The sequence below is a fragment of the Aythya marila genome (genome assembly GCF_965140915.1).
Source record: "Aythya marila genome assembly, chromosome: Z".
Lineage (NCBI taxonomy): Eukaryota > Metazoa > Chordata > Aves > Anseriformes > Anatidae > Aythya > Aythya marila.
The window spans coordinates 26,555,093-26,575,436 of record NC_139080.1 but is presented as its reverse complement, the minus strand read 5'-3'; the positions used below and the strand labels follow the sequence as shown (position 1 = coordinate 26,575,436).

Sequence of the window (20,344 nt, the reverse complement as noted above, 5' to 3'; positions counted from 1 at the left end):
CCTCTTTTAGTTTAAAGCCATTACACCTTGTCCTATCACTGCACTCCCTGCCAAAAAGTCCCTCCCCAGCTTTCCTGTAGGCCCCCTTTAGGTACTGGAAGGCCACTCTAAGGTCTCCCCGGGGCCTTTTCTTCTCCAGACTGAACAGCCCCAACTCCCTCAGCCTGTCCTTACATGAGAGGTGCTCCAACCCCTTGATCATCCTCGTGGCCCTGCTCTGGACTCATTCTCATATGTTCATGTCCTTCCTGTGCTGGGTGCCCCAGAGCTGAACGCAGGGCTCCAGGTGGGGTCTCACGAGAGCAGAGCAGAGGGGCAGAATCACCTCCGTCACCCTGCTGGCCACACTGCTTTTGGTGAAGTCCAGGGTACAGCTGGCTTTCTGGGCTGCGAGTGCACATTGCCAGCCCATGTGGAGCTTCTCGTCAACCAGCACCCCCAGGTCCTTCTCCTTAGGGCTGCTCTCAAGCCATTCTCTGCCCAGCCTGTATTTGTGCTTGGGATTGCTCTGACCCAGGCCAGGACCTGGCACTTGGCCTTGATGAACCTCATGAGGTTCGCACAGGCCCAACTCTCAGGCCTGTCTGGATGGCATCCCTTCTCTCCAGCATGTTGAATGGCATCTCTTCCATCCAGCGTGTCATCCTGGTTGTTGGGCTTTCCTAGGGCCCACAGGAGCTGGAAAATCCCAGACAGAATCAGGGAGCTGTTCTGAGTTGTCTGTCTACCAAAACAGGCAATTAAACAATGCCATTTCTCCCCACTTTTTGTCCAAGGAACAGCTCAACACGATCTTGATTGAGGCAGAACCTTGAGGCAAGTATGCCTAACCCCTCTCAGAGAGTGAGATGGACCACAGATATACACAGCCTTTTGATCACTAAAGTTGTACTCTATAAAAACATCAGATAAGGTAAACATTTAAATAGAAATACTCAAATGAATTGTGTGAGGTGAAGAAAGTGAAGATGCTTGGAAACAAATAGTGGATCTTCTTGAAGAAAAAGCAAGAGGTAGATAAATCCTCATTTTTTTTCTTCAGCTTTGCTCTATAGTCCAACATCTGTAAGCACTGAAAAAACTCACACAACCTCTTCCAGGTCCCCAGAAAAGTCCCTTTCTTCAGCTTCTTGAAGGCTTTGCTCTAATTTCAAGCTGCAAAAAAAAAGCTCCTGTTTTCCTCAAGGTGTCATGGTCACCACCTGTGCTATAAATGACTCTGTCCACACAGCCCATACTGCTCACCCAGAGCATCTCTCATGATCAGAGGCTTTTCACCCAAGCAGTTCCCTTCTTACAGTGGAGCCTCCCTCGCTGTCATGCTGCAGCCGGGACATAGGCAGGTGGCTTTCCTGTCACACCCTGAAAAATGTTCCCTGTTTGTACAGCAAACCAAGCAAAACAAGTGTCCATCACAAGGGGATTTGCAAAAAGTACCTGCAGATACACACTATGTGAGGAAAAACAGATGGGAGGAAAGAACAAAATGGGTGGGAAACAGCATCACTGGCTGGAACTGTGGCTTGTCTTTTGTCACTTTGGTGCTAAAAATACTCTGTGACTAAAGGAGTGGTATTTTCATACAGGTAGGAGGCAGGGAGGAGGGAGGTGTTTCTGTCAACCTGAGTTGATTTGCTGAAAATGCAAAGTTGCAAATAATTTCTGGTACAAAACACCTGCAGGAACACAGATGGCGTTTTGAGGCTGCAAAGAGCACAGGGCAGCTCCTGCCACTTTCACCAAGAGTGTACGCACCCAGCTGTCCCAGAACCTTTTATTCAGGATCACAGATGAAAGGCATGGTTCAGCTAAACAGAGGAGGACATGCATCAGCACTGATGACTAACCCTTTTAAAGCTGACAAAACACTAGCTAACGCAACATATCCAATCTCACTTTATGACACGAGTATTTCCAGGGTTTTGCAAAGTTAACCAGAAACAGCTAGACACAGGCCAGTGCCAAACACAGCTTCGAACAGCTGATCACTATGTGAAAAAGGGGCTAAAGCTCTTCTATTCAGGTAGAGTGAGACAGAGGCAGATCCTCTGTGGGATTATCAGGCTGGGGGATGCAGGTCCTGGGTCACGTTCAGTAGCAGTTTGTAAGCAAATGCCATCAACAGCAATCACTTCTGAACCCAAGTTGTGCTGGCACAACAGTTTGTAGGAGATGGCTTCTCCCTGCCTTAGTTTTGTCTCATCAGGATGAAATCCCTGCCTGTCCTGCACCAGCTTTCACACAGCTGGCAGGGCTCGCAGGTGGGAGCTGGAGCAGACCACTGACCCAGCCTCACTTCTTAAATCTATTTGTATATCCTCATAAATCCACAGGATGGTCTTAGGGCCACCGGGCAGCACAAACACCCTGACTTCAGCCTGGTTTGCTTTCCACCTCTGTTAGCTCCCTTTGTCCTCTTCATATTTGCTTAACTCAGTGCTCTCCACTTCTTCTGGTGGGATGGGGCAACAGATCTAAGAGGCTGGAATGGTCTGTGAGAACAAAGATGGGAATGGAAGAAAGTGAGGAATAAACTGGTGTGGAAATGAACATCTTGACAATAATCTGCCTGCACAGGCACACTTTTCCAGCCCACTCACTAACCTTTGCTTATTCTGCCACTTCCCACAGGCCAAGCCAGGCTGTCCCAGACAGCAGTTTTCCCCAGAAGAAAATCTGTATTGCATGAGGCCTTTTGCAGTGATTGCCAGGCTTTGAACTACTCTTTAAAGTAATTGTGAGGCAAGGCAGTTCTAGTTTGGGATCTGAAAAGAAAATGTAATGCTTTTTAAAGTCAGACCTACATATTTCTTTCTTTTGCTCAGTACCTCTCAACACTGCAAAGCAGGATAGCACCTTGATTCAGCGCAAGTACTCTGCTGCTGAGTGTGCTCTAAACCTGTCTGGTTTCTATCAGCTCTCTTTAGCTAAACAGTAACCTTCTTCCTGGAAGAGCTATTGTTCCTTACAGGAGACCACTATCTAAAACACCAGACCACTTATCTTTACCTTGTGGCAAGCCCCCCCTACTTCTGTTAGCCCTGGGAGACAACATACCTGTAAATAATTTAAATGCTCACAAGCCAGTTGATTAGCAACATGAATACAAATGCAGGTTTCCACAGCCGGTCTTACACAGCAGCCTGAAATGCTGTGAAATATCTGAAATATCTGCAGATATGTGAAGTGTTGGTTTGTATTTGCGACCCTGGCTTATATAAGTGTCCAGTTGCAATTGAATAGCACAACCAACCATAAACTTTGCCTCTGGATCAGAGCATGGGATATGACTGAAAAATATGGCACAGCAATTACAAAATATCAAATGAACTTAATTTCATCTATACAAGCATAAAGTATTTTACTAAATGTGTGATAACATGAGAGTAGGATTAGGAGGGGTCCTGGCAGAAATTCCTATGGCTTTGCCTCCTTCACCATTCCCCATCACTTCAGAGATAAAGATGGTGGTTTCCAGGGTAACTGGATGGACACACACAAAAAAGGACACGTTGTCTAATTTGGTTTTCTGAGACTGTCAAAGGACTGCTTGGCCAGAAGCATAGCCTAAAAATGATTATAAAGGAGATTTGTTGTTTATTTAATCACACATTTTAATTCTCAGTCATTGCCTTATGCACTTTTTCAGTCTTAAGGGTGAGTCTTATATTCAAATGCACAGTTTCTAACATGTACTAATACTTCAAAACTCATGGGCCATTATTAAAGGCACACACAGGGCAGATGGTCCTGTTGTGTATGTGCATATGTTACCCACTGGGGAGCTTGTATTTTGTTTCATGCTGTGCCTATGTACAAATGTAAGGATTTGAATCAACTGTATATTTCTCTATGATATTTATGTGTCTTCCTGTATGGTTCATGCACATATACATGTTCATGATAGGCCATATTATCATCACATTAAAGCAAAGAGCCTTAACTTTGTCTCATTTGGTATTTGCTAGTTGAGGATAAGGACACGTGTGTATATTCTTGCTTGGACACTGAAGGTGTCTCTTGGTGGCAGATTTTCACTCCATTTTCATTTTTGGAAATCAGACTGAGAAGACACTGTGTCTGGTGCCACAAAGCCCGCAGGGTACTCCCATCTCCTGCCTTCAGGAGCACAAACCATTCTTCACACACTCGTGGGTGGCTGCATTCTCTCCTCCTGGCACTTCTGATGCCACAACATTTGGAGGAGCAGTATGTCTCCACCTCTCCTGGACGCGTTTTTCCCTTAACATGATGCCACCCAGATGCGCTGGCCATGACTGCGGCAATGTATTAAACCATGCTACGGAACATTCCCAGGCACTGGAACACCATCACCTGCTCTGCTAAGTGCTTGAATGATACCCAGCATGTTTCTGGCCCATGCAAACTTGCACTCCTGAGCTTTCTGAGTAGATTTCAGGAGCCAGAGTGCTCCAGCAGCCACCTGAGCTACTGCCAGCATGAGGGGCTGCTAGAAGAGCTGTGGGCTGCTGCACGCCATCCAGCCCAGGGCCAGAGACTGATGCCAGGCACAGCCAACACAGACAGAGCCTTTGGGGCTTGCCCAGGTCAGGGCTGACCATCCAGGCATGCCTGATGAAGCCTTTTGCAATGCTGGCAAACTGATACCTTTCTGCTCATTGAAGACTTTTACTGCCCACACTCATCATGGAGAGTGCTGGTGCCCTGCAAGTGTCTAGTTTCCAGGTTATCGGCTATATTTCAAATTTAAATGCAAATTATCTGTTTCAAATTCTCACTGTACGTATTGGATGTCCAGTGTGAGTCTTCCCCATTCAGAACCAAGCAAAAAGAGGTTGAATCCACGGTGGTATAAGAGCTCCCCAGTAAGGACCCGCACACCCTAAAATGACACCAGTGAGTTAGGGCACATCAGTGTGTTCATACCCAGTGCCACTTAGCTGGCTAAATGTAAACCCAAAAAACACAGTTTCTTGTCCGGCAAAGAGCTTCCAATGAACACGGTAACTGATGTAACTTTTCCCTATTCTGTAAGAAGGCTGATTTCTTCCAATACCCTTTGTATCTCAAGATTCCCTAAGGCACTCCCCCAGCCAAGACTGATTGTGGATACCTCAAACACCGGGAAGCTGAGCAGTGCTTAGGCCTTGTAAGCCACTCAATATTGCAATCCTGGCTTTTTGGGGGATGAAAAACACCCTGAAGAATTCTGTGACTTTCAAGGGGTAGCTACAGGAATTTTGATATAAATAAAATAGAAGATTTCAGAAAAGTTAATTCCTGCAGAAAGCAATACTTCCTGCTACTTCTTTGCATTTCTCTACATATGCAGAAAAAGCACTGCAAGTTTACTCTCAGGGCCAGAATCCAGGCCATACAGGCTGGTGACAGCAACTGGAGCACCAGTGTCTTCCTTGCTCTGCGCTGTGGCCAGTGGAGGCCTCCTTTTCTTTTCCTTCTTTAGGGCTGTGGAAGGAACTGGAGAGCAGGTAGTGGGGAAAAAAAAAAAAAAAAAAAAAAAAAAAAAAGTAAGAAAGGTCGTGCCCCTTCACACCAACACAATGTACTGGAGAAAAATCCTCTTCTAGGCAGGAAAGCAGGCCAGTACTTAGCAGACCTGAGGAACTGAACTTCCAGGGTATGTGCTGCTGTATAACATTATTTTAGATCAGGACAAAGGTAAGGGACACCTCATGGCCAAAGAGATGTCAAGCCAACATAGATCAATAGCATATATATATATATATAAAACATGTAAATGAGCTTAATAGATCAAAGAGTTTGGCTCTGTGTATATATTATATAAAACAACTGGAATGTTTTATACACAGCCAGCATTTTTTTTTCCTGCCAAATAATTATGAAGGATTCGAGATCCTTAATACCGCTTCCAAGTCATATCAGGCACTAGCTGAACTGTACAGCAAGCACCAGCAAACTTGCATTTCCTGTTCTTAAATGTTTTGAGGCTCTCGGAGATTTAGCTGCTGAACTTTGAGATACAGATCATAGAAACAGCAGTAGAACAGAACAAAGGGAGGGGAAATGCAACTGAAGCAGAAGCTTAAACCAAAGCAGTAAACTGCATGTTGTTGATGTCCTTTTATTAAGAGGACATGAAAAGAACATTATAATGGATTCAAAACATTGGGGGATGGAGAGAAAAGGGGTGGGGGGGAAGGGAGAAGAGACAACACTCTAAACAAGTCATAGAATCATACTTCCATGGAGAGAAAATCTCAAATAATTTATTGACCTTCAGTTTCACATTGTGAAAAAAAAAATAAAAATAAAAAATGCAAGTTTTACAAAACCTTAAGACGTAGTAGCAAACAAAAAGACACAACATAGACATTTTACTTCTTCACTTGTACAGTTTTCTTTTAGTACATGAACCACATCTTCAATAGCCAGGAAAGGGAACATTATTCTGCTCTAATCACTCTTATTCAGACAGGTGTCAGACCTAGAGAAAAGGGGCTGCACAATTATACCAGAAGAGGAAGGCTGTCCTTTGTTACATGTTTCTACAGCAACCAGCCTGCAAAATAAGAGGAACCTTCTCGTCTTATGCCAAGGTTTTTGTGTGCACTCCACTGTGAACTGTGCTCGCTTCAAAGCGCAGGGTGTTCCGCAGGATGGGCACGGTCCAGCAGCCAGCCAGGATCCCCACACCAGTTCAGAGCAAGAACCCAGCACATTTATTCCCTGCAGAGCCAGAGGCCCACCCTGGCTCCAGCTTCCTCTGGCCTACACACAGGAATTAGTATCGAGGGCTCGAAAGCAGACCACAACTTTGGAAACAGCTGCAGAAAACTCATCCTGCTTTTGGAAGCTGCGCGGTGCTGCGGAGCATTTCTACCACAAGCTAAGCAGAGAGGTGTAGAGCAGCTCCACGTCCAGACTGTAATCAGTTTGACGGGGAAAACAGGTCTTGAACCTGTACACCCTTACTCAAGGAAGGGGGCCCCGGAGGACCTGGTTCTTCACTTCCTTGTACCTTGCACAGTCACTAGCGCCCGGGGAGAGGACATGCAAAACACGGGATGTCTGATGTGATAGCTCACTTTGCACTCACGGGAGCAACCCACAAGATGCGAGGCACCAGCAGTTCAAGCCTTCAGCAGGACAACCTGTGCAAGCAAAGGGATACAGAGGGGAGATCTATCCTACCTAAGATGTTTTCCTATTGCTTGAAAGCCAGCTAGGAGAAAGGAACCAATGAGGGGCAGAGGGAGGCTGTGGGTTTAAACACTTTTTTATTCTATCATTTCAACAAATCAGTTTAACCAGAGGAACTATAACTGTTTGCATCTAGCTGGGCCTCACCTTTAAAAAAAAAAAAAAAAAAAAAAAAAGCTGCTAATACCTTTGCTAATTTATATTGTCTCAGTATTCACAGAACTCCAAGTACTCTATTTCTGAAATGTAAGGGTCTACTCCAAACACCAAGTCAAACTTAAGGCAGCACAGGGAAACTTCCAGTGACCAGTGTAAATACTTTCAGATGACAAAGCTTTCACAACTACTGCTACACCACTGTCACACAGAGAAAGGCAAGCATCACCAATGTGACTATTTTTGTTTCGCATGCACGCATGCACCTGTTTACTTATACCGCAGCACACACTGACCATGTTACTGAATGTGCCAGTTAAGTTGGGCTCCAGAAACATTTAGAAAAAAAACACAGTACAATACATGCTTCATAACAGAATCTGGCGAAGAAAGCACCTGTGAAAAATAAGCTTCTGAAGTCCAGAAGGAAAAGAGTAGGTTTGTGTCTATCTCAAGACCAGACAGAAAAAATACATATTTAAAAGTAAGTTTAGTTTCTCAGGACTGTACCTGATGCTCCTGAGCAACCAAGTGTTTACATACATACCTGACTATGGAAACAAAAGGCAGAAGAGTCTGAGGGTTATTTTTAAGACTAGGAGTTTTGAAATTCATTTTCTATCCCCATGGGAGTTTTGCTAAAGCACTTGGGTCTTTCACACCTGCCCACTCAGATGATCATCTGAAATCCAAGTTGATGAGGCAATCTGGTCAGTGCAAAATTGCTGCTCTTTTTTCCTTATTTTATTTTTTATTTAAAAAAAAATAAAAAATAAAAAAAAAAAAAAAAAAAAAAAAGAGAGAGAGACTTCATCACTAACATATCTTGAGGTTTTTTGCTTTTATTCTTGAATCAGCCACACTCCACTCATTCAGGTCGATGTGGCTAATATTGAAAGTATCCCCTTTTCTAATCCAATAAATAAATAAATAACTTTGGACAACAACTTCACCTGGGCTTGGTATCCAGAAGCTATTCCACAGTATTTGCATTGCAATCAGGTAGCTGCACAAAGAGAGAGCTGCAAGTGATTTTGGCTGCTTCCAGATTAGAAGTTGAAAGGCATGACCGGCAAATGGCATGTAGCAAGGACACCATCTACAAGACACACCACAAGCAACCTGGGGAGCTGGTGGCCTGAGAAAGTGACCTCCATGGCTTCTTCCTTTAGTATGGGTGTAATTTAAGATCCTGCCTTGTAATCCTTCCATTTCTGACCAGGAAGCCACCCCTCCCTCCCTCCCACCTCTGACCATTACCCAGCAGTTTTCTTTCTTTGTGCAGCAGAGCAAGTCAGCGATCACAAAATGTGCAAAACATACGACAATTCACACAAGCCCTTACAACATGAAGACAATTGCAGGCATTGTTTCAGCATGCAAGCACAGAACAATAAATAACTATATCTACAACAAGTAACGTAACAGGAATGGGACAGTCTGAATTACTTATAAATACAGGGAGGAAAGGGAACAATGAGCATTTGAGGGATATCACTTTTGTTCCCCACTGTTGCAGTAACATTTCACCACTGTGTTCTTCCTTATCTAGGAGGTCACTCGCTGCATGTTGCAGCGTGGGGTCCAGGAGACGCTGTAGGCAGTGCCCACAGACCAGCACGCTCCAGCAAGTGGGATTCTCCAGCCGTGCCGCTGCCTCTTCAACCACAGCGGCATCGCACTGCTTCAGACCTGGCCTGCTTCCCCTGCAGCTGGTGCTGGCACTTCAAGCTGTCACAAAGGGAGGTGACAACCATTCCAAATTTCACATACAAACAGCGGAGTCCATGGAAATCAGGAGTTGTGTGCTGCACAGCTCGGAGAAGTCCTATCTCTTTTGAAGGACTGATTAACAGTGGCATTAATCCACAATTACTAGCACAAGGACCAGATCATAGGTTCATTCATTCATTCATATTTAAACCACGTGCTGAAGCACTGAAGACAGTTTTTTCCTCCCATTCCTTCATGTCTAGGTTAGGTAATTTACAAGGTGCAGATGATTTTCTTCAAATGCAAGAGATGCTGAATGATTCTTCTTCATTAAAACCATTTCTCCAGATCTGAGGTTCCAATTCTCTTCTCCAAATAATGGAGTAAACTAAAAGCATGGGGACAAAGAGAGACAGAGAGATTGAGAGGAGGCTTAAAAGGTTTTGCTGAGACAATATGCCATAAGGTTTTTGTTAGACGTCAAAGAAAATCTAAAAGCTAGGCTTAGGATACAATCCAGTTGATGGGCTTCTCCGCCCCCTGCCACCTTAGTGTTCTTGTGTAATAGCCAACTACTGATAAATAAACCAGCCACGACAATTATTTAGGGTCAGATTCTGCCTTATTAGACCTACTTAGCAAACCATCCCACTGACCCCCAGAAAGATGTCAGTTAATTTTTTGGCTATAAATCCAGTCATTGGAAAATGAAATCAAACTGGTCTAATGCTGCTTCACACGACGGGCTCTGTGTCCTGCATACTTTAACATTTCCATGTTACCCCAAAATTAACACGTCAGTTTACAGGGTCTGTGGATTTGTTTTAAGTGAAATAAGCTTGTGCATTTCTCTTCTACAGAAGCTCAGCTGCACACAAAGCTTTTCTGTCACTGGGCCACAGCAAACCTGGCTGGAATAAAGCAGAAGGAGAGGTGAAGGTGTCTCACCCCAATGCCTCTTACCATGAAGAACTCTGAATTGAATTTATTCACAGTATAGAAAGGGTCATATTAATCCCCCTACTTAAAACATCTCTGCTATTCATTAGAGCAGAAATCTGCTTCATTTCTTTTCACAGAGCAATGCACCATGCATCAATTATTCTATCCTGGAGTCTTTTATAAAAATTGATTGTTCAATGAAAAATTCAGCCTTTGGATGTTGAGATTGTGCTTTCCTTTTTCTCTTTGACACCATATTAAAATGCCAGCTTCCAAACCATCATCAGCTCGTTAACAGTCATTTCTGACAGCACTGCTACCATTTTCAGAGTCAAATCCTCCATCACTACAATGCAAAGAAGCTCCAGTGAACTCACAGTTCGTTTCAACATACTGAATCTCTCAAGCTGTTATATCTAAGGCACAAAAGGGAACACTTATAGGAAATACAGAAGCCTATGTAACAACCCCAAGAATCATGCCTTTTTGCAGTTTGGGGCTTGAAACAGGTTATCAAAAAAAAAAAAAAAAAAGTAAAAAGGTCTCTGCATTTAGTGTTGATTATCTAGACATTCTTCAGTGTAGCATGTCATTCTTCCTTCCCATTGAAACACACACAGAAGCATTGAAGCTAAAACAACCTTTCCTGTTATGGGACGAACTTTTGTATATATCTATAGATATAAAATATATATATGTGTGTGTGTGTGTGTGTGTGTATATACACACACACACACATGCATATACATATAATATATGTATATGAAACACATGTATATTTATATATATATAAAATGTATATATAATATGTATATTTTTATATATATATATAAAATATATGTGTGTGTGTGTATGTGTGTGTGTATGTGTATATATATACACATACACACACAAATACATACATATATATATACATACATATATGAAAAAATATCCCCAACCTACTCAAAAGCCCCAAGTTTGAGGAAAGGGACAAAGCAGACTGGTTTTCCTAAAAACTGTCAGATTGGGGCCACACAGCGCCATGAAAACAGAGGGTAATCAGAAGTAATTTCCTTTTTGTCCCTCCCACCCACTGACAAAGCAGCAGGAGTCAGTGGAGAAGAAAAAAAAAAAAAAAAAAAAACTTTTTGCAGGATGAGCACACAGCATTGGAGAGATTTCAGTCTGCGGTTGCATTCATTCAGTTATCTTGTGTGTTAGTGAAGCTAAAGTAATGGCTTTTAACAAGATATTGCAAAGCAAATGAAAGCTTTTTGCACCGCTATATTCTGAGGACGTGCTTTCAAAATATAACACGCCATCTCATGCACTGTAAATGTTAGAACAATTAAGTCAGTCTCTGAAGAATAAGTCAATATTTTTCTTGGCACAGACCTGAGTCCGGGCATTCAATACTACTGTTCTGATAACACTGAGAACTGCTGGAAGTGAGTAGTAGTAGGAATTGACCAAGGATGTTGTTCCCAGGGAGTGGGGAAGCCACCGCACAGAAATCAAGCCTTCTGCCTGCTTTGCTCTCCATCAGGCTGTGCGGTCACCCCAGCACCTCGGATGTGGTGAGCCTCAACAGTTTGCCCTGCCTTCTCAAGACTAGGTCTGGGAAAAACAAAGGAGATAACACTGCCCAATTTCATATGAGATTTCTGTGCAGGCCCATGTGAAGCAGCAGGTCAGATCTCATGTCCTCTACTCAAAGCTCCCAGTTGGCTGAAAGACAACTGCAAGGTGAATCCTCAGTTTACCTGGAGGATTACAGAGAGAAATGGACTTCACAGCTACCACTAAATTCAAGAGTGTATTCTTTTATCTACACTGCTTCAAAGACTTTTGGGCTTGACATTTATTGCAAGAGTTGGGCAAATGTCTCCAGCTGCAAAAGTTAAAAGAAAAAAAAAAAAATCCAACACACCACTATGGTCTGAACCTTGGGAGTCTCTAAACATGAGCTGTTCTTCCTAATTTCTGGAGAACCTATTTCAGTTGCACCTCTAGGTAACTTAGATGCAAATGCAAAGCTCGTGTAATTATTTCAGCTGCATTTACTTGTCTTGTACCTTCTAACCAGGCTGCCTTCATGGTCCCATTGCACACAGTTCAAATCCAAAACCAAGTTACCACTCACAGGGCACGCAGATTATTTAGGATTAAGAACGCCACTATGCTTCTTTGTTTGGCTGGTGGTAACAGCGATTCTGTTCTGAGGTCTCCCAGGGGGAGAAAAGCAATACAACACTAGCAGGCGTCAGCCAGATCTGTTGCAAAATACATAGACTAACAGTTCTGGAAAAAGTTCAGTAACATATTTTAAGTGATGCAACACTTGGAAGGATAAAAATTAGGAAAAGCGGGAATTAGTTGGAACAGGTAGCAGTCTAGCACGAAAAAAAAAAAAGAGTTTTGAAGGATGTTGGCAATATGTGTAGGTACCCAGATTTATTTATTTATTTAATGAATGTTTTCTCCCTTCCTCCTAAAAATCAGAAATTTACAAGAATGAAACAAGTGAGGCCACATAGAGACTTACTTGTGAGAAGACACAATGCTGAAGTTGCAACTGGTAAGAGCTTGGCCCATTATGTATAATTAAATTGTTTTGGAACATTGTGTGCTATAGACTGGTAATTATTTCAGCCAGCAATATTAATTATATGTCTTCCTGACACTACATCTAGTCCAACATATATGTCCATAAATATTTTGAAAAATATGTACTTTAAAGTGTATCAATGGGCCAAATTCAACCTTAGTCCAGGCAGGTGCGACCTTGCTGTTTAGGCGAGATAGAAAACCAGGCCTGAAGTGCTCGTAAAACACCATTCGTGGATGTAAGTCAGCAAGTTTCCCCAAAGAGGAAAGCATGCTGCTTGCCTGGAAATGCAAGTGAATTCACTATCATGCTTCAGATCAGGATTTACAATCCCAGCTACTGGATATACAGTGACTTGGCTTGTGCAGTCAGGAAAATAGCACAGAACCCTTGCTTAGCATGCATTTGCTATTTAAATGTAGAGCGGGATTCAGGTTTCAAAAGATTCTCTGCATTTCCCCACTAGCACAGGGTCTAGCAAAAATAACATTTTTCATCATCTAAATCATGCAGCAAAAAGCTCCACGAAGAGCAGTGGATGCAGGGAATGTGGCAAGCTACCTGCAACACCTGGCTTTGTCACAGCCTCAGCGTCTGGCCTACAGCAGCCCATGAACGTATGTGCCTCATTGCTCCAGCTGCGCCCGTGGGTTGCATATACTCACCCTCCCCAGAGCTGCGGCTGAAAAGCTTTGTGAAAAACATTATTACTCTGGAATTTAAAGGTGCTGTTTCTTACCTGATAATTTCTAATTGCAACACACACACAATTATGAGGGGAGGTGCTTCCATGTGCTGACAAACGCCGTGGGAATTAGCGAATAGGGCACGGTTGTTATGCTGTTCCATACATCTAATGTGGGATCATAGCAGTCCAACGTTTTGCATCGCTGAATGCCGAAGTAGCCTCCAACAACGTACAGCTTGTTTCCAGATGCCACTGCATGGCAGCTCATTCGCTTGGCTGTCACATCTCCCACCTTAGTCCACTGGTACGTCTCACTGTTGAATTTGTAAGCGGAGCATGCAGAGAATTCGGTATCTCCACCCATAATAAAAATCTGGTTACCCAGAACAGCTGCAGCTGTGTAGCGCCAGGGCTGGGGGCAGGTGGCTGGTACTGTCCATCTGTTTTCACACTGATCGTAGCACTGAACTTTGGGCAGCTTGTCGTGGCTGACACTGGTACCTCCGAAAGCAAACAGCTTAAGCTTCGCACTGACTACAGCTGCATTGCTCACTCCCTCTCGCAGTGGGGCAACCATGGTCCATTTGTTGGTGACGGGGTCGTATTGTTCGACTTGCTTTAAGGATACTGAAGGGGAAGCTGGAAGGCAACCTGTTGCTGCGGTGTGTCCTCCTACGACATACAAGCAGTGCTTCAGCTCGGCAGAGCCATGCCCAAACCGAGCTACCAGCATGGGAGCAGCCTTGGACCACTCCTCATGAAGAGTGTCATACACCCACACATCTTTGGAGACTCCGTTTTCTGATCCCCGTCCCCCAGTGATATATACTTTGCAGCCTATGGCACAAGCACTGAACTCTTTCCGTGGACTTGGTATGTCAGCCTTCGGAATGATCTCCTTTGCCTTTTGGTCCACCAGGTACAGCTTGTCACACATAAAGGTTTGGCCACCCAAAAGAAAAAGCGAATGGCCAGTTTTACGGGGCCTGGCACACAGGCTAGTGACCACTCCGTCATTCTGTAAGATCTTTAACTTGCATCGTATCGACTCTTCCACTATCTCTTTGCTTTTCCTTTGCTTGGTGATAAGTTCTTCCATTGCCACGTTCTCCATGAGGTATATGGCTGGCAAGAGGGCCAGCCTCACCGTCTGCAAGAGCTCGGGCAGATAGCAGTGACGCTTACTGAGGTCGTAGTTGACCCAGTTGATAGCCGATTCATATACCAGCCTTTCATCTTCTGTTTCTAATTCTTCACTGGAAAGGAGCTGCACTACCATGTCTTTGGGCAGCTGGAGGAAGTCTTCGCTTTTACTGATACTCTGGAAGTTGCTAAGGCACATCCTCCAAGAGAGTTCATAAAGCTTGGTGCACTGGTGAGCATCCGACAGCAGCAGCATGCCAAGACAGTTGGTGGGATGAAGGTTTTTCTCCAGAAACTCTGCACAAGCATCCCTAATGTCCTGGAACTCCAGCATGTCACCAGCCTCCAGCAGCGACTCTGCATTCTCCTCGTTGATGATAACCCTGGAGGAATATGCATAGTCCAGAAGCAGCTCCAGGACTTCTGGGTGAATGGAGTTATGGAAGTTGACTTCACTGTCCTGGCTCTCTTTCAGCCCCCCACTGAACATTGCCTCAAAATAGCGGCTGCAAGCAGCCAGAACGGCTCTGTGGCAGGGGAATGACCTGTTTCCGGCATGGAGAAGTACATCTGTAAAGAGACGCTGTTGACGCAGGAGGTTCAGGTGAGTAAGGACGCTATCAGCATAGGATGACTTGTGGAATAAGTATATGTTTATGGAGCCAGTACTGGCCCTAGATTTGCGATTTTCATGCATGCTGACTGACATTTTCTTCCACACCTACAAACAAACAAAAATAATAATACAATTAATGAGACAAATAATTTCATTGTTCCTTTTAGATATCAAAAAGTGTATCTACTATTCACTATAAGATGGGAAAAAGCCCTAATTTATAGATGAGTGGACAGAGAATTGCATCTACCTTTGGCATGTGTTTATTTTTTTTGTTAGATGAGTTTCATAAATGACATACTCCAAATTTGTTGCCCAAGAGCAGGTTTATCTTGGGAAACCTGATCTCCAACTTTCATAGCAATATAGTGCAAGCATGTAAGTCAGAGGAGAAAGAAAAGGAACCAGGACTGATTTTCTCACCCTTCCCCAATCAAGACCAGCTGATTCATTACATATGTACACATGCACATGCTTGAAACATTCTCCTGTACTGAATCATAGCAGGAAGAGCTACCAGACAGAATACCTAAGGAATGTCAAAAGCTGCACAGGGAACAAAAAAACTACTAATCCCATTAGGAAGCTTCGCTTTGGTATAATGATTCCATATGCAACAGCAGAGAATGAAAAAGGGTAGCCTTAAAAGGAAAACCTAGCAAGGATCATAGGTTTAAACTTGCAAAACCCCTAAAAAAATATATATTATGATTGTATTTCAGAGATTACATCTCGAACTCTGCCAGCAGCTGCCTGCTGTAATGATACAGCATTTATGTGGCCAGAGTCAGCAAAAAGTTGTGTTTTCATTGTCAGCTGAAGCCACTGAGGCATCGCTGTGATGGAGCTACCTCAAGAGTCAGGTACTCAGAGCACAAGCCATTGACAGCTGCTGGTTACTTCTGAGGTGTGGAGGAGACATAAAACACATGGGGCATACCCCATACTGTTCTTCTACTCCTGACAAACACAGAGCTGTTCAGTCTCTCTCTGGAGATGAATATTCCTGTTATCTGCCATGATATGTAGGCTTACATGCGATTAAAGGAGCAAGATTCCAGATTTAATTAAGAGTTGAGCCAAAACAGAGTGGAGCACATGGAGTAGGAGGAATACTGGCAACCACTTTTAGACAACGGCCAAAAAGCCACAGTGCAAATAAGAGGTGGAGCATATGGAGCCCAGTGCAAGCTATGGCTGTGATTGCTATTGTAATCATCTCACTTCTCTCTGCAGAGGAAGCTTGGAGAAAGAAGAAAACCAGACTTCCCTAATAACTATGATATTCTCATGCTCAGAGTCCCATCTTCAAATAAGGAACAGGGTGAGAGCCTACCTGGGAAGCTCCCAGTGCTCAAAGTCAGAGCATGACCCAGGGCTGCCTGTGGAGGTGTTTAACGTGGATGCACTTCCCCCTCTCACAGACTCAAACATTTTCATATTCCTGAGGATGTTTAAGCAATACCGTACAACTCTATTCCTGCATTTCACACTTAAAGATGACACAAGAGGTTGAAAACCCTCAAAAAACTTTACTAAATAATTTGTTTTTCTAGGTTCAGATGACCAGAACCTTCAACAAAATCAACACCACAGATGATTCATTTGTCCAACAGACCCCATTTAAGAACATCCTGCTTGTGCATATGGAATATACACACACTCTTCAACAAATACAGATTAGATGCAACTTAGTCAGCACCATCCTCCTCCCTAAATAATATACAGAATAATCAATTTGTCAGATAAAACAGCAAGGTTTTGATATACCTTTCACTTCAGTCACAGGGGAAAAAAAATAAACCACCCCCAAGCCAACACCAATTAAGAAACAAAGAGACACCTTACTGCAAAACTACCATAACTCATTTCCTATAATCTGGAAAACGACTTCCCTGGTGCAGTTCAAATAGGATTGAAAAGAGCAAGCAATACAGCTCAGTAAACAGTGCTCAGTCCAAACTCCTCCAAAACTGCAAAGGAACACTTCTCATGACAGCCACAAGGCAGAGCACCTGGCTCACTCTACCATGCAAAAGTCTGAAAAGGAGCTTTAAAACCATGTTCCCTAAGCCAGCCTTTGCAATGCATTAACACTCAGCACAGAACAATTTAGGGAGGATGGCACATCCTCACAGCACAAATCCTTTTACAAGAAAAATGAAATAATCTTTAATGCAATTGTATTAACTGGCAAAGAGTCTGGCAAATAAAGACTGAGATGCCATTCAAGGATCCTGAACACTAATCTTGGGCTAAAATTACTCACTTAATCTATAGCCAAAAAGATTACACTGACCATACACTCTCAGGTTGAAACCTGCTGGAACTGAAGGATTACAGAAAGGGTCATGGCTCAAAACATTAGCACACAAACCGTGGAGAGACACAGATGGGAAGGGGAACCCATCACTGGCAAAGAATCCCCTGCAAGTTTCTAAAACTTCCACAGACTTTACCTTTTTTAATGCCATTACCATGCAGCACACAGCATTCACTAGATGTCTACAGCTTGGCTTTCCTGGCACTGAGGAACTAATCCTGCAAGGTCTAATTGCCAGGGAGCAGAATGGGAGCTAAACACCCACTGATCAGAGACAATAGAGTCACTAGGATCTGAAGACTAAAGATGCTCACTGCCCCCTTCCTCTCTCTCCCAGTTAAGTGATAATGTAGACACCACAGCCTAAGCGTGCCATGATCTCTACAGCATGCCAGGAAACATGATTCTCATCCTGTACCCCTATATGCTGGGGGAACTCAGAACACACTGAAAACTTTCTTTTACCATGCAGAGAGGATTCAGAAACAGGGCTGGTAAAGTTCATGTCAAAGGCTGCAAACACAGCCGCTCAGGTCTTTCACGGGGCTCTGCACTCCTGCAAGCACCACTGGCGAAGGATCGCTCAGAACGAGCCCACAACCACAACAAAATAGATGCAAACTTAAAAAACCCACCCTGCAGCTAAGCACACGTTGGAGGCTAGTGAGCTACAGACCATATGCAGAGGGGAGGAACAGATCACTGCACGTTACCCAAGCCCACCCACAGCCTCAGTAACAAACGCTACTGTTAAAAAATGGAGAGATAGGCTCTCAGACTGCTCCTGAGAAAGGCATTCAGCATTTCACCCCACTAGAACAGAAGACCGTGTCTTTCTGTGAGTGATGTCATGTCTTATGAACCACTTGTCCATTTCACATACCCTGGTCTTTAACTGTTCCAGTAACATCACCTTTATCACCACAATGTCATCTATTGAGAAGAATTCAAAGTATGCCAATTCACATTTAAGATAAGCTAACATATTTCCCCAAACAGAGCAAAGATACATATCTATACGCATCTCTTTCCTCCGCTGTGGTTGCTGAGATTAGCTCACACATGGACTAGTCAAACACCCTTAAAGGCAATTATCACAATTTACTAACAAGCAGTGTTTCTGTAAGCGTCCTTTAGCAGGTCCTAACAATTAGCTGGGTCCAGAATCTCACTGGAATATTAAACGGCATAAATGACATCTCTGATTTCTCTATTTGCTGCTGGAAATTATGCAAGCCTCAAATTCTTCAGCGGAGGTAATTTACAGTCAGTGAGCAAATGTTCATCTTGAATAAAATGAGTCAACTCCCTTCAGGCAACTTTTCCTTAGAAATAAAAATATTTGTATGTAAAAGACAAGAAGTGGTCAGCAAATTACAGATATAGATTTTATCTAGGAGCAGAGGTTCAACCAAGACTTTGATTTATAATTACACTTCAACAGGCTACTTGTCACAGCAGCCCAGTAGTAAACACTACTTTAAGGCTGAACAAGACTCCCTGCCCTACTTCTTTGGAGCTCAGCAGCATGCAGGTCTCAGCCTAAACCAAGCGTAAAAATAGGTATTTTCAAATTACTGACACAGCCACGGTGCAGAGTCATTTTACTACGACCCTGTAATTACTTGGGGCTGGTTGAATTTTGTGCAGGATCAGTGAAACGGCTGGAGGAGAGGCAGTCTGCTGTACGTCCCATTGATTGAACCGGTCCTGCCTTCAGTCGCTAGCCCCGCAGCGCTGCCACCAGCCCCGCAGAGCCGGACCCCGATCCCGCCCCAGCTCCTCCAGGAGGACCTTGGCGGCTTCCTGGGACCTGCAGCGGGACGGAAAGCAGAGCACGCTGCTCCTGCAAGGAATGCAGCGCTGCTCACCGCACGCAGACAAAGAAACCCGGCTCTGGATTCCCCGCAGCTCACCCGGTCTCGATGCCCAAGCGACTCCCCCTCCCCGCCCTCTCTGAAACCAAAACTTCAGTTTTCCTCCCCAGAAACAGTGCGAGGAGCCCGGCCGCCTTGCGCTGCCCTTTACAGACCCACCACCACGTGCAAAACTTTCTGCTCGGGGGCAGGCGCAGCCGCTCCGCAGCCAGCCCCGCGGCTCCCGGTCCCTCCCCACCGCCGCCGGGGGGTGTCGCGACCCCCGGCAGGGCTCCCCGGGGGCAGCGGGGACCCCCGGTGCCCATCACCGGCACCTCGGGGCAGCACGGTCCGTGCCGTGCCCGGGGCGCAGCGCGGCCGCGGAGCCCCCTACCCCAATCCCCCCGTCCCGGAGCGGTGCGGAGCCCTCCCGCTTCCCTTCCGCGGCCGCGCAACAGGTCGCCGGGCACCGACTTACAGCAGCAGCAGCGGCTCCGCGGCGTCCCCTGTGCCTCCGCGGCCGGCGCAGCGCCGCGCATGGGAGGGCAGCGGGGCGCGGAGGGGCGCGGAGGGGCGCGGAGAGGCGGCCGGGCAGGCTGCGCTGCCGGGCGGAGGTGGTGCCGCCGGAGGGAGGCGGGCCGAGCAGGGAAGGAGGGGAGAAAGAAGGGAAGGAGAAGGAGGAAAAAGAAGAAAGGGGCGGCCGCTGCTGCTCCTCCTGCTGCTGATGCTGGCACCGCCGGGCCGCAGCTCTGCCTCGGCGGCGGAGCGGGGAAGGGGTATATGGGCGGGGGGCGGGCGGACAGCGCATGCAAAGCGGCTGGGTGACACCCGGGGGAGGGACGTGGGGGAAGCGGGCGGCAGCACCAGCAGCAGCAGCAGCAGCAGCAGCAGCAGCAGCAGTAGCAGCAGCAGCGCTGTCACGTAAGCCCGCATCCCGCACGGGGCCGCGGGGCTCCCGCGGGTCCCGCAGCGGCCGAGAGGGAGCGCTCCGCTCGGCAGACGGGGAAAATAGCCGCCCGGGGTGTGGGACAAGCAGCCGGGCTCCCGATGTGCGCGGAGCCCCGCGGAGGATGCGCGGAGCCTCGCGCCAAAGGGTCCCGAGGGCTGCGAGCGCCGCGCTGCCCCTCGCCCCGCCGGGAAGCTGGAGCCTGGC

The 20,344-nt window shown here is 45.4% G+C and overlaps 1 protein-coding gene across 1 annotated transcript; it reads right to left on the bottom strand.

Annotated features, from left to right (window-relative positions):
* Positions 1-8,084: 8,084 nt before the first annotated feature.
* Positions 8,085-19,905, bottom strand: ENC1 (ectodermal-neural cortex 1). Its single transcript, XM_082784319.1, has 3 exons — positions 19,670-19,905; positions 13,305-15,117; positions 8,085-9,421 (listed from the first exon to the last, which is right to left on the bottom strand). Exon 2 carries the CDS (start codon positions 15,103-15,105, stop codon positions 13,336-13,338), a length of 1,770 nt encoding a protein of 589 aa, XP_082640445.1. The 5' UTR covers positions 15,106-15,117; positions 19,670-19,905; the 3' UTR covers positions 8,085-9,421; positions 13,305-13,335.
* Between the last annotated feature and the right edge of the window lie 439 nt (positions 19,906-20,344).